The sequence below is a fragment of the Solanum dulcamara genome, chromosome 8 (assembly GCF_947179165.1).
Source record: "Solanum dulcamara chromosome 8, daSolDulc1.2, whole genome shotgun sequence".
Taxonomy (NCBI): domain Eukaryota; kingdom Viridiplantae; phylum Streptophyta; class Magnoliopsida; order Solanales; family Solanaceae; genus Solanum; species Solanum dulcamara.
Genome location: NC_077244.1, coordinates 30,571,465 through 30,586,641, shown reverse-complemented (window position 1 = coordinate 30,586,641; position 15,177 = coordinate 30,571,465). Strand labels below are relative to the sequence as shown.

Below are 15,177 nucleotides of genomic sequence, written 5' to 3'. Positions count from 1 at the left end.
AAAAATCAAACAGACCATGATTTCAATTTTTGTACAATAAGATATTAATGTTCTACAATAGACATGCTGAGCTACAAAGAAAGTGATGAAAATAAAATACAAAAAATATTCTACGTGATAGATATGGATTCGATGAGCTTGACGAACCCGCAAATTGACAATTAACCACCGTGGGATCATGAGTATTTATAGATGTCAAAAGTACATAAATTTTTCTCTTACAAATTGTGAAAAACTATAATTGAAATCAAATTATGGTATGTTTCTATTGGAACCAAATTAAAAATTTTTTTATTAGGAATTAAATATAGAAAATATTGCAATATTTTTGTTTCTACAAATTATGGAAAAACTATGTTGGAATCAAATTATGGTAAATTTCTATTGGAGTAAAATTATGAATAATTTCAATTAAAATCAAATATGAAAAATTGTGGAAAACTTTTCTTAGAGTCAAATATGACAAATTTTGAAAAGTCTCATATATGAAAAGCCTCCCTATAAGGTTATGCTTATGTAAGGAGGGTTTGAAGTCCTTATACTTTTTACAAGTGATCAAGAAAAATAAATGTTCAACATCAAGAAAGGAACACCTAATACTTGCACCAAAATCATAAACTTCATATGACTAGATCAAGCTTGTAGATGTAATTCTTATTCTCAGAATTGACAGTCATTTTGTAGTTGATGACCCGAATAAAATCATTTAAGGATAAAGAAATATCATACAATAATTCTCCATAAGCTGGAAACACTTAAAATGAAAAACTGAATTGACAAATGATTGAAAGTCAAGTAATCTCTTGCAAATTACAGAATGCTACTAGAAAGACGTATGTGTTAATTTAGATAACTTTAATATGTCAGCATAGTCATTTCTTATAAAGTTTCAAATGTTTCGCGAAATTTCAATTCGATGAAAAAAATATTTGTTTCATGAATACTTCAAGTCTTGTCTTTAAAGGTTCAACAAGTCAAGCACCCTAACAAGCCTTAAAACAGGGGGCATTTGTAGACACTGAAATTTTATTAATAAATGCATCTTAAATTTTGGATCAAATCTTAAATTCATGATATGTTGACCAAGTGAAATTATTGGTTGATAATATTGGATTAATATTTAAGTTAAAATTATATGATTTAACTAAAGTTCAAGTTACATATGGGCCAGTTTGTTAAGTTGGCAAGACGAGCCCAACTCATGATATTCAAGCCAAAAGTCCTCTAAAATTACTTGGAGACTAAAATACCCCCAAAATCTTAGCTCACGCTTGTATAAATGAGTCTTCATAAGATCAGAAACACACATAAACACATAGAGAAGCTCTTCTCTTCGGTGGTGATTCACAAGTCTTCTGCATACAAAAAAGTCTTTATCTCGTGGTGAGCCACAAGATTTCATATCTTCACGATTGTGATCAAAGCTTGGCTTAACATTCATGATGAAATTCCAACAAGTATTCTGTCGATTCAAGAATAAGGCAAAGCTTTTGAGTTGATGATCGTGAGGAGACGAATCAAAGGATTATGTATTTTTCATTAGAGATAAAAATTGTAACCCCCGCATAATTTATTGAAATCAAATAGTATTGATTGTCGCTATTTTTTCCTTTCTTGATTGTTGTTTTTTCAGGAACAAAATTTCGTCGCTCACAAATAGGTTATACGCTTTACGAAGGACTTGTTTATGTGTCATGTGTTTTATAAAAAAGAGACTCACATGTTACATGGCTCACAAATTACTTTATTACACATAGCATACTTTCTATAACACATGATCACATAATTACATGCATATGCGTTAGATACTACACGCTCAAATATCGTAGGTTATTTGTTCGGATGTTATAGACCGTATAAATTAACTATTTGTATGTCATAGGCCTTGTAGGTCATTATGTAAGTGTTATTCGTTTTTTAAATTATTGAGTCCATATACATTTTTAGACCAGACAATTACATTAAGGACATTCTTGTTCAATTTCACGTAGTTTAATGATATTTTCTTTTTACCCTTTTTGGTGCTTTTTTTAATAATCTGATTATTTCCTTTTTTTGGAAAGAAAGAAGGATCTCATCGGCGAATGAAATAAGGAGAAGTTCGCCCTTGGATGGTGAAAGAGACAAGAAATTCGATGGAAAGAACTAAAGGAGTATTAAAATGTTGGGAGATGACAGAAATACACATTTGTTAATACTATATGGTGTTTGAATTGTTGTTTTAAGTAGCTTAAAAATTAAAAGTCTTAAATTAGGATTTGACTTTTATCGTATTCTTATACTTTTTCAATCACATATGTAAAAGTACTTTTTGTCTTTTCACAAACAAATCGAAGAAAAAACGTAAAAATCCAAAAACTAGCTCAAAAACTTTAAATAAACCCATCCAAATAAGTTCTAAAAGGAATGTTTACACAGGGTATTTTGGAGAACTAAATACTGTAGGCATTGTGATATAGATAAATTTTCAGTTTCAGGATTAAAACAAACGTACCGTATTTCATTGCACTCTTTCGTCTCCTCTTCTGCTGTGTGTTGAGGCGTACGAAGCACGCAACAATGGCACCCAGAGGAAGACCCAGAAAGGTTTGAAATTTCTCCTTTTTCCCTTTGCTGTGCTATACTGTTATCTTCCACTGTTGTTTGGTTTTATTGGCAGCGATTAAGCCGAATGGACGCAGCAACAGATGCCATGACAACTTTCGGTTTTGACGAACGGCTCATTCAGAAAACAGTAAAACAACTACTGAAGGTAAGCATTAAGAATCTGGTGGGTTTCCCTGTTTTGGTTGCATACGGTGTCTTTGGAACCATGAAACTCGTTAATCCCCCGCTTTTCTGGATCATGCACTGTTCTTTTGGACTTTACGCGAGATTTTGCTTATTTATCGTCACTACTTTTTAGGAATACGGCGGAGATGATGGATGGGTCTTTATCGAGGAATATGGCTACAAAGAACTCATTGAAGCTATTCTTCGTGATCAAGAGAGCAATGATGAAGACATTACGAAACAAAAGGTCAATAAGCGGTGACTTTTGTTGAAATTATTTTTTGGGGAAAATATTTTACTAATCGATTCTGTGTTATTTTCCAGCTTTGATTGGACAAATTGTAATTGTACGAGGAGTAGGTAGGATAGGAGGAGTGCGTTCTAATGATAATTTTTCCTATTAAATATTTGTCAACAATGTCTAATTGTTGATTAAAACAAGTTGTTGGTAGGTTTGAAAAAGGAGAAAAAAAAATACGAAGGTCAAAAATGGCTTCTCCCACATCGGATGGAGAAGAAATATTTCTTTGTTTTGTTTTTGTATTTATAAAAGGAACTTAAGTCCTTGGTTTAGTATATCACCAAAAATTCAATTCCTTCTATAGAGATTTAGAGAATTTTGTCTTGAAAATCTCTTGGGTGTAGTATTTTAGGAATTAGGGTATGTGGAAAAAAATATTGTTCATTGTATGGTGTAATAATTTTCATATAGTGAATATTTTTTTGAGATGCCTGTGGTTTTCTCCAGTTGGGAATTTTCTACGTTAAATCTTTGTGTTGTTATTCTCTTTAAATTTCTCTGTGGAATAATTCTTTAGAAATTTTAGTATGCTCTGTGGTTGTAATTTTGTCTGATCTTCCACAATAGAAAAAAATTCTGAATTAGAATTATTGAGCCTTTGGTGTGGAATAATTCTTTTGAAATTTTAGTATGCTCTGTGGTTGCAGCTTTGTCTGATCTTCCACATCAGAAAGAATTTCTAAATTAGAATTATTGTTTTCAAGCAGAAGTTTCGTCCTGGTAGAGTAGTAAGTGGAGTTTGATTCCGGTGGAGTTTTCCATTACGGTGGAGTTGCATTGGGGTAGTTGTCTTTTTCGATAATAGTGGAATAAGTACAATTTAGTGGGTACTTTTTCATTACTATTGTCCATCTAGTAGTACTGATAAGCTAGATGAGGACAAAATTTGACATTGAGAAATTTGATGGAAGAATTAATTTTGGCTTGTGGCAAATGCAAGTTAAGGATGTATTAATTCAATCTGGATTACACAAGGCATTGAAAGGGAGACCAACTAGCGGAAAAGATGACAAGGGTTCAGAAAAATTTGAAAGCAGTGGAGACTTCAGAAAAATCCAAAATTAGTGATAAAGAGTGGGAAGAGCTAGACATGAAAGCGACAAGTCAGATTCACTTGTATTTAGCAAAAAATGTTCTTGCTAATGTGATTGGATTGTCTACAGCAAAGGAGTTGTGGGAGAAACTTGAAGAATTGTACCAAACCAAAAGTATTTCAAATAGATTATATTTGAAGGAGCAATTTCATAAATTGCAAATGGATGAAAGTACAACTATTTCTGATCATATGAGTGTTTTGAATGAGATTGTTTCTGAATTAGAATCAATTGGAGTGAAAATTGATGATGAAGACAAGGCACTTCGACTCATCTGGTCTCTTCCATCTTCCTATAAGCACATGCAACCCATTGTAATGTATGAGAAGGAAATTGTGACGAGCAAATTAATTTCTGAGGAAAAAAATTGAAGAATGGAGATGAAAAATCTCAAGAAAATTTAGCACTTGTTGTTAAAGGAAAATGGAAGAAAAATAAAAGCTCCAAGAAAAAGGTCGTTTGCTGGGATTGTGGTCAACCGAAATATGTTAAGAGTAAATGTCCAAATAATGGGGCTAATTCGGCTGGAAGCTACAAAGGAAATGCTGTCAATGTTGTCTCCGAGGGGGATGATATTCTTTTGTAAGAAATATGAAAATCTTCATGGCATGAATGCTATCTTTAAAATTGCCATGAAAGAGGATGTTTAATTGGTAGCTGGTCCACAGGTTTGCACATGGGCATTGGTTGATAGGTGATGCAAGATGTGTGGTGGAAAGGATGTCGATGGCTAATGAACTCTCAAGAAATCAACAAGAGGGTTGCACCATAAGTTATTAGCAAGGTTTTCGACATGAGCTGAAATTGAAATTTTTGATATTGGGAAGTGATTTCAAGTGGAAATTCTTGGATTGGTTCTTCAATCTAAGTGGATGTACTCTTTATGGTGGGGCTATGATAATTCTTGATATTAGAATTATGATTGTCGGTAGCAGACAATGTGAAGGTTGCAGCTGCGCGTGGTTGGCCGGTTTTTGAGTCAGGTGGAGAACTGATTCTATTTTTTTTCCTTCTCTTTCAAAGGTGGACATTTGTTGGTAGGCTTGAAAAAGGAGAAAAAAAATACCAAGGTCAAAAATGGCTTCTCTCACATCGGATGGAGAAGAAGTATTTCTTTGTTTTTGTACTTATAAAATGAGCTTAGCTCCTTGGTTTAGTATATCACCAAAAAATCAGTTCCTTCTATATTGAATTAGAGATTTAGAGAATTTTCTCGTGGAAATCTCTTGGATGTAGTATTTTATGAATTTGGGTGTGTGGGGAAAAATATTGTGCATTGTATGATATAATAGTTTTCATATAGTGAATATTTTTCTGAGAGCCCCATGGTTTTTCTCCAATTGGGAAGTTTTCCATGTTACATTTTTGTGTTGTTATTTTCTTTAAATTCCTCTGTTGTTATTTTCTGCTTGAAAGCGGTCTGAAAGAGATGGAAATTAGTCGGTGTTTTTTTTTCCCAACACAAGTAAATATGGAGCAACAGTGTCTATGTTGATTGAAGTGAATAGGAAGTAAGAGTTGGAATATTTGTGCAAGGGAAGGAAGATATGTTCTGTTTTGGTGGAATATATTTTCCTTGAAGAGAAATTTTTTCTCAACATAGAGAAATGCTAAAATATAATTCCATCAAGGAATATACATTTTTGAAAAAAACATTTTTCGCTGTACCAAATGCTCCCAATCCTACAATTTGAGTGTTGCTATGAATTTTACATTTATTAAGAAGCCTAACCTGTAGCTTTTAAACACTGTTAATGAGAAGTCAGATTGTAAGCATGACTTGGAAGTTTCTTTTCCACCTATATTAATTGATAAATTGATCATTGGGACTCATTTTGTTTGACAGCTAAATTTGTTCTTATTATGAATGTTGAAATGTTTGTCTATTCAGTTTTATCTCCATTCATTCAACATAGCTACCTACCCAACTTACATTACCGTATTTCTTAAAGTGTTATTGAAAACCTTTTATTGTAAATGAAGTATGAACTTCTGTGCCGACCTATATAAGCATATTGGATAAAATCATCTTACTATATTGGAATCCTTCGTTTTCTTATGTAAGATATACCAGTAGGGTAGGACCGTAGGATTAATTCTGTCCAACGTATATTTAAAGATATAATTGAGTGACAACTTGATGATTATAATTTCCTTTAGTTTGATGGATGTGAAACTATTCTAGTAGGGTGTATATCCAAGTAATAATCCCTTCTTTGAACTGGAACTGTTGTAGAGAAGTGTGTCGGTTTAAGCTATTAACAAAACTCCAGCAGAAATATATTCTAAGAAATTACTAAAAGTCAGAGATGTTCCTTACAGCTAAGTTGCCAAATTTTCTTCTAATTGGAGTTATGAAGTGGAAATTGCATGTTAATGCTTGATCCATCAAATAGAGGACATTGTTTGTCTTTATTATAGCATCCTGCAGGCTGTATACTTGTGTCATCTAACTGTTGGTGAAGAACTGTCATCATGCCAAGTGGAGCCCACTGCTCCATTTTCCTCATTGCTGGTGTTTGGTTGCTTGTGCCTTTCATGGATTATATCTCGTGTTTACAGTAACCTGTGGTCCATCAAACGTCTCCACTTCTGTTGGAGAAAATTGTTCCTTGAATCTGTTAAAAAATGTGTAAATCATCTTATTGAAATCAATAAAGATGGATCTTACCAGGGGTGTATCTATAGGTTGGGGAATGGGTTCATGTGAATCTATGCTCCTCTTCCTAGACCATGTATAACAATGCTATATATTTTAAAACTAGTTTTAGGGTACACACTTCGCGCATGTACTCTAGATCAATGAGTACAACTTCTAAAAATTACATGGATAGGAGTATTATACAATGTGTTTGAGTTCCAAAAATAATGAATATTGATGTCATTTAGCTAGATCCATAAGAAAGAAATCTAACTCCATTGAAGTACTCAGATACCTTATTATGTCTGTGGACTTCTATGAGAATATGAAAATTATTTTCTTGGAACCTACTAAAATAAGTTGTAACACAAGTATTTTTGTCCAGATTCTTCAAAGATCTGTTAAATAACACAAAGTACAAATATGATATTGTAAATGTGTTATATTCCATGATTTCAGTGTATCTTTTATAATCAAAGCATCGAAAGTTATAAAGTATTATTATTGTAAACCTTGTAAAGACAAATTCCTCAATGATCTTTAACTTTTTAAAGATTCTTGTGACATTATATTTCTTTTTCATATATTGATTTAAAGTTAAGAAAAAGAGTGAGTACATTATCATAATTAATTTAGACTACACCATTGTTCAACCATTTTAATTCTGTCTGGGTTATCCATTGTGTCTAGTCCTTAAAGCCCTAGCCGCTATGTAGTATGTATTAAACTTTTGCATAACAAAATTGTTTTACGAGAGATAGACAAACAGATAGATAGTTGGACAAACAAATAGATAGATGACCTTATCATTTACTCCGTCCTTTCAATTTGTTTGTTTAGTTTTGATTTGGCGTTGAGTTTAAGAAAGTAAAAAAGACTTTTGAATCTTGTGGTCTTAAACTAAAGAAATGTAGAATGTACCAAAAGTATCCTTTAATCTTTTGATCTTAAATTTGTCATGTGGAAAGTTGAAATAAAAGAGTTGTTAAAAAAAAAAAACATTCTTTTTTAAATGAACTAAAAAGGAAAAGCAGACGAACAAACTGAAACGGAGGGAGTAATAATTTTGCTAATACAGGACTTTGAAATCAATTAATATATATAGATATCTTAAACAAGTAACAGAACTGCTTTTAGCAGTGTTGATTCACATATCCTGCAGACTGCACTAATAATGAATGTATATCTGTGATTAAAATATATCTCATCACAATCCTTCATGAAATCCAAGAATGAAAATTATGGTTTTCCAAAGCTTGTAGTTTTCTCTTGTGTATTACTTGGAGAGGCTGGTTGGCACATTCCAAAGGTAGGAAAGCTTATACTATGCAGACCTATATCCATATGAGGCGAAAATCTAGCACTTCATAATTGTGGTGCTATTAATCACATCATAGAGTTACTTTTGGGCATGCCTTGTGTTTGGTTGAGTTGAAACAGTACTTAGAGTCTGTTTTGATTGGCTTATTTTAAGTGCTTTTAAACCAAAGTAGCTTTAAAACACTTTTGAAGTGTTTGGGTAAATTAAAGAACTGTTTATAAGCATTTAGTTGTAGGCTAAAATGGTAAAAATAAGCCAAAAGCCAAAAGTCAATCCAAACATGCTCTTACTTTTTGAATCTTGGGGCTGTGCAGAGAGAGGTTATCATGTTTACTATCTTGATTTCCTAAGGAAAGAATGAAAAGATGGAAGACTTGTTTTGCAGAACCTGTTAGGATAAATTCTTGTCCTTCATGTTTTTCAGTGACATATTGTTTGTTCAGGTTTATCTGTTATTCTTAATTGGTGAGTGTGCTAGATGATGCATTCACCTCTTTCTTCTCTTGTCGTATTTATTTGATCTCGTTCATTACTCCTCGGTGCTTTCTCTTAGTGAAATTCATCCAGCTCATCTCACTTACCTTGGTCTCTCAGAACTAAAGGAAGCATCTTTTGTTCCCAGCTTTGTCTGAAATCGTCACCTGGTCTTGAGACTGTCGGCTATTAACAGTATGAGCCACTTCTGAATCAAGCCCAATAGGAAATTAAGTTTTCTTTCTGCTGGCATTGCTAATCTTAACGTACTTCTACTTTCACCATTGTCCTTTATATGTATCTTATTATTCATAAATCAACTCATAGATTGACTTCTGCCCTTATATTATTTGTTAGCACTACAAAATAAAGAGGGAAAACAAGAAGCATGTTTTATTTTTTTGAGTCAAACTCCAGGATCTATATTACACTTTTGAACAAATATATAGTTCTACATCTGCCAGCCTAAACTGTTTGATATCTATAACTACACGGCTGAGCTACATTTTCTTATCTTCCTTAGATCAGATATTCTTGTGAGTCTTGTTCAGGGTATGTTAAATGTTTTTTCCGTTTAACCTGGCATATATAGGGAATCAGCTATATGGTTTAATCTGTGTATAGCATGTAGTGCCAATTACATGAAATGATTGTTGATGCAAAGTTTTCACCTCTTCTTCGATATTGATATGATCGTTACTTGATATAATTGCCGCAAGAGTTGTATATGCGTATGATGGATTAGCTGAAGACCTTGAATTATAACAGGGTGTCTCCTCACAAGCTGAACGAGCAGAAGACCCTGTTTTACAAAGCATCCTTGGTCCCTCAGGCACTCTCGTTGATTCCACATACAACAAAGCTGGTAATACTGTTGGAGAAACATCATGCTCTGAGCTTGTCAATGCAGTAGCACCAATATATGTAGAGCTTTGGGGAAACAAACAAGACATTTGCAGTACTGGTAAGGAACTGTTAGTGTGTTCTAATTCTGCTTCTTGATTTGTCTAAATTTCTGCCTATGGAGTAATAATTTACCCGCCAAGCAATGGAAATCAGTTTAACAAAGTAGAAAAACATTTGGCCAATCCAATGCATGAGTAACATGCATCCAAGTCAGATAAACTAATTTAGTATACCAACAAATTAGGGAAGATTAAAATACTTGGAGTGCAAGTTCATTGAAGAAACTCATGAGGCTGACAGGGAGTGGGGCTTTATACTAGGGTGGGGATTGATGATGATGTCACACACCATATTGGTGCATGGTGGATGAAACGGAGGCTCACGTATGGAGTCTTATGTGATAAGAAGGTACCACCAAAACTTAAAGGCAAGTTCTATAAAGTGGTGATTAGACCAACTATGTTGTATAGGGTGGAATGTTGGCCAGTCAAAAACTCTCGCAATCCAAAGATAGAAGTTGCGGAAATGAGGATGTTGAGATTAATGTATGAGCTACTAGGAGAGATATGATTAGAAATGAAGATATCTAGGTAGGAGTGTCCTCAGCGGAGGAGAAGATGCAAGAAGCGTGACTGAGATGGTTCGCATGCGAAGAGGATATGCATGGATGCCATAGTGCGGAAGTGTGATAGGTTAATTATGGATGGTTTAAGAAGAAATAGAGGTAGGATGAATTAGTATTGTAGAGAGGTGATTAGACAGTTAATGACGCAACTTCAGCATACCGAGGATATGACCTTAGATAGGAGGATATGAAGGACACGAATCTGGGTAGAGGGCTAGTAGATAGTTGAGAGTTGTCTCACTTACCCTTCCATAATTGTAGTTGTAATAGTTTTTTTGGTCTTTGATTTCTGTTACTATCTGTTGTTTCTTGTACTTCTATTGTAGTGTTATTTCGTTGTAGTTATTGTTCTCTTTTCAGAATGCTTCATCATGCTATCTTTAGTATTTTATTCTGACTTTTTCACTTCCATATTTCTTTTCCCAAATTGTTTTTCTATGTTATTTTCTTGAGCTGAGGGTCTATCGAAAACAGTCTCTCTCCCTTTTAAGGTATGGTTAGGGTTTGCGTACACTCTACCCTTCCCAGAACCACTTGTGCGATTACATTGGGTATGTAGTTGTTAACAGAATAGTGAAGATATAATATTGCATTCTTTTCTACTGCAGCATTTTTTCTAAAAAATATTTCGCAATAGTCCACTCGTGCTGAAACTTGAATGTAAACTCTTGCTTCTTTTATTTATGAAACATTAAGAGTGCCTATATGAATTTGAGGTCCATGTTACTAAAATTTCCCTAACAACCCCGTTTTGCAGAAGTATTTTGTCCCCCACCAGTTGAAGGAGATGGAAATATCCGGAAAGACGTAGTGGAAGGCCAAATCTCTACCCAGAAGGAGTTGGGTAATGCAGTTTGCCGTGATGGTGGGAATTCCAAGAATCAAATGCAGTCCGGGAGTAACTCTCATGTTTTTGCTTCACCTCCAACTTCTTCCCCCTGCCCAGTTAATTATCTGAATTTGTGTTCTGGGAGTCATGTGCAATCAGGAAATAACTGTCATGTTTCTACTCCACCTCCAACTGCTTCACTATGGCCAGTTAATCATCTTGCCCCTCCTCTTGATCATCACCCTACAGCTCTTCCTTCCTCAAAGGTAATCTATGATTTTTAGTTTGCTATGAATTTTATATGGATTAAGAAGCATGAGTCGGTAGCCTTCTAAACAATGTTCATGAGAAGTCATATTGTAAGCAGGACATGAATGTTCCCTTTCCACATATATGAATTAATATGTTCATACTGTTTGATCATGAATGGTTAATAATCTGTCTATTCAGTTTTACCTGAATACATACATTCAATGTACGCAGGAAAACAGCTTCTTGCAGGCTGTCTACTTGTGTCATCTAATTTTATTGATGAATAATTGTCCTTGTGTCATGCAGAGTCTATTGCCATTCTTCCTCATTGCTATTGTTTGGTTGCTTGTTCCTTTCATGTATTATCCCTCATGTTTCTATAACCTGTGATAGTCATTAGTCCATCAAGTGGTCTCCTTTGCTGTTAGGAAAAATGGTTCCTCAAATCCGTTAAAAGATACGTAAAGCATCTCATTGAAATCAATATAAGTGGATCTTACTGCTTACTTAGGCTGGTCTAATCGATCAATTACTTGTTCTAGATGAGCATCCACATGGTCATTTATAAATTTCTTTTGAACTTGATGTACTTGAGTATTTGTCTGGGAATGATTTTCTGTGGCACAAATAGTAGATGCTTAGAGGGAATGATTGCACAAATAATAGAAGCTTAGAACTGCTTTCAGCATTGTTGATTCACATATCCTGCGGTTCTGCACTAATAATGAATGTGTATTGATAATTAAAGTACAAGAGGCTGATTGGCACATCCCAAAGGCAGGGAGTATTACACTCTGTAGAACTAAATCCGTATGAGGTGCCAATCTAGCATTTCATTGTTGAGGTGGCATCAGTCACATCATAAAGCTACTTCAGGGCATGTCTTGTGCTTGGTAGACTTGTAACAGTGCTTACTTTTTAATTGTGGGATGGTGCAGAGAGAGGTTATCATATTTTCTCTCCTGCTTTTTTCCGGTATGAATGAGAAGATGGAAGGCTTACTTTGTAGAACTTGTTAGTATAAAAATCCTTGCCCTTTATGGCGTTCATCAATCTATTCATGTCGGGATATTTTGTTAGTCGATTAGAGCATGCTAGATAAATATTGGACTGAGTCAGACTTAAATGAACCAACATGACAGTAGCGATTCATATAGCCGACCCAAACTTGATTGAGGCATAACTTATGCTGTTGATTTGAGCATGCTAGATGATGCAGTCACTTCTTTTTCTCTTATCATGCTTTTCTTCTTTTCTGCTTTACGCTAAGCGCTTTCTCTTAGTTGGAGTTATCCAGCTCGTCACACTTACTTCCCTGGGTCTCTTAGAAATAAACGAAGCATCTTTGATTCCAGCTTCCTCCAAAACGATCACCTGGTTCTGAGACTGTCAGATATTACCAATAAGAGCTGCTTCTGAATCAAGCGCAATAACCAATTAAGTTTTCTTTTTGCTGTAAATGTGAAACTTAAAGACTCCTATTTCCACCCTTTGTCCTCTGTATGCATCTTATGTTCCATAAGTCAATTCATAGCTTATGCATCTTATGTACCATAAAGTCAATTTATAGATTGTCTTCAGCCTTTTATTCTTGGTTAGTACAACAAACCAAAGAAGAAACAAGAATCATGTTTTATTTCCGAGTCAAATTCCAGGATCTATATTTCACCTTTGAACACTTGATTTTAAGACTACTAGCCTAAATTATATGGTATTTTTAACTGCACAGGGCGGAGCCACATTTGCTTATAGTCTCCATTCGGGGTACATTTAGTTGTTATTTCTGGTTGAGTTTTCTATGAATAGAAAAATAGCTACAGGCTCATATCTGTATTGCATTAAGTGCCACCTATATGAAATGCAATGACGCTGATGAAAATTTTCATATCCCCTTCAATATTGATATGATCATTACTGATGTTCATTGCACCTAGATCAATATATGCATATACTGGAAAGCTGAAGACTTTAAGTTATAGCAGGGTGTTTCCTCACAAGATGAAAGAGCAGAAGATCCTGCTTTATTAAGTACCTCGTGTCCTTCAGGAACTCTTGTTGATGCAGTAGAACCTACACACGAAGAACTTTGTAGTAACAAACAAGACATTGACAGTACTGGTAAGGAATTGACGTCTGTTCTTATTTTACTTCTTGATCTGCATAAATTCCTCCATGGAGTAGCCATTTTAGTTGCCAATGCCAAGCAATAAAAATCAGCTTAACAATGTAGAAAAACATCGAGTCTGGCTCTCCGTCCATTCAGCAGGAGATTCTGAAATTGCAGAGGCTTGGTTCGATCAAGCCGCTGAGTTTTATAAACAGGCTGTGGCACTTACTCCTGGTAATTATATTGAAGCGCATAATTGGTTGAAGATCACGTGAAGTTTAGAACAAAAGAAGACCCCATTTGTTTATCATCCTTTATTTAGAATCTTAGCCTATTATTTATTTATTTATTTATAGTTCAGATATTTGTTATAATTAATAGTCTGTTGGACCAATCAGATAAAAATAAAAAAACAAATAAATAACTAAAAAAGGATCATTCCTTTGCTTTTGGAAGACAACCACAGTTTCATTATCTCCCTTCTAAGCCTTCTATTTCACTTTTATTCCATCTATCTTTTAGGAATAAGAAAACATCCTTGTCATAAACCAATTTAGTATACCAACAGATCAGGGAGGCTGCACTATTGCTTTCCTTTTTAGTGTAACTGCAGCAGTTTCATTCATTCAAATAGTTCATGCGTGCTGGAACTTGGATTGTGAAATTTCCCTAACAACCCTGTTTTGCAGAAGTATTATGTCTCCCACCAGCTGAAGGAGATGAACAGAGGTGTAAAGACATATGGGAGGACCAAACCTCTATCCAGAAGGGAACGGCTAATGTTTTTTGCAGTGGTGGTGGAAATTCTGGGAGTCAAGTGCTGCAAGAAGGCTGTACTACTATACTTCCATCTTCTTCCCCATGCCCAGTTAATAGTGTGCCTGCCCCTGCTGATCATTTCCCAACAACTCTTCCTTCCTCAAAGCGAGTTTGCCTTCAGCCACCAAGAAGGCACTTTCCTTGTTATGGCTGGATTGAAAGTGATAATGAAGAGGATGCTGACGACTTCTTACAATTACCACCAATGAAATGCGTAGAGTTTAGTAAATGAATAGTTGGGTTGTAGGGGCTTATTTGCTGCTTGTATCAAGCCAAAAGACTTTTCAATCACCATGCTTGCTGCTTCTTCCATTTAGTTTCTCTTTTTGGTTATCAAAAGTATAGACCGTACGTGAACCTTAAGGAAGTTATATGCTGTCTATGAACTTACACCATAGATGCCAAAATTGTTCATTTTTCCTTATGCAACATCTCTAGAACCTATCCAATTTGTATGACAGAAAATTCTTGGCAGGGAAACCAACTGAATTCAATTCGAGATTGGTTTTGCAATTTACTGCGCTTGCACAATTTGGTTTTATTTTTCGGAAAAAAAGGTTAAAAATTCCCTCATTGTAGTAGAAATTTGTTTTAAAATGTCCCTCCACCTATTGGATTATTTTTGTCTCTCTATCTATTGGGTTGCAAATGTCATAAACGTATTACAAATAGTTCATATTTACTCTTCTTCTACCTTAACAAATGTTTGTCAACTATTTATATACTTGTTAATATGATTGCACTTCGTGGTTTAAAATATCTTATTAGAATTTATAAATATAATATAATTTTTTTTAAAAAAAATCATTTTAAAATTCGAATAAATTAAGTTTCAACTTTTAAATCTATTTTAATACTATTAGCATCTTAGCGATATATCCCCCCCCCCCCCTCCCTCCCTCCCTCCCAATTACTTCACAATTTTAGTCTTGTAAAACTATTAAGTTTTTTTTGTAAAATTGTGTTAATTGATATTGTATTTTTACTTTTTTTGTGAAGCATCTTAAAATTTTAAAAATTCAACAAAAATTTATAA

General features: G+C 34.3%; 1 protein-coding gene across 1 annotated transcript; it reads left to right on the top strand.

Moving 5' to 3' along the window:
* Positions 1-2,353: 2,353 nt before the first annotated feature.
* LOC129901113 (uncharacterized) lies at positions 2,354-14,774 on the top strand. Its single transcript, XM_055976231.1, has 7 exons — positions 2,354-2,586; positions 2,660-2,752; positions 2,906-3,019; positions 9,372-9,567; positions 10,892-11,229; positions 13,198-13,333; positions 14,012-14,774. Exons 1-7 carry the CDS (start codon positions 2,560-2,562, stop codon positions 14,371-14,373), a joined length of 1,266 nt encoding a protein of 421 aa, XP_055832206.1. The 5' UTR covers positions 2,354-2,559; the 3' UTR covers positions 14,374-14,774.
* Positions 14,775-15,177: the final 403 nt, after the last annotated feature.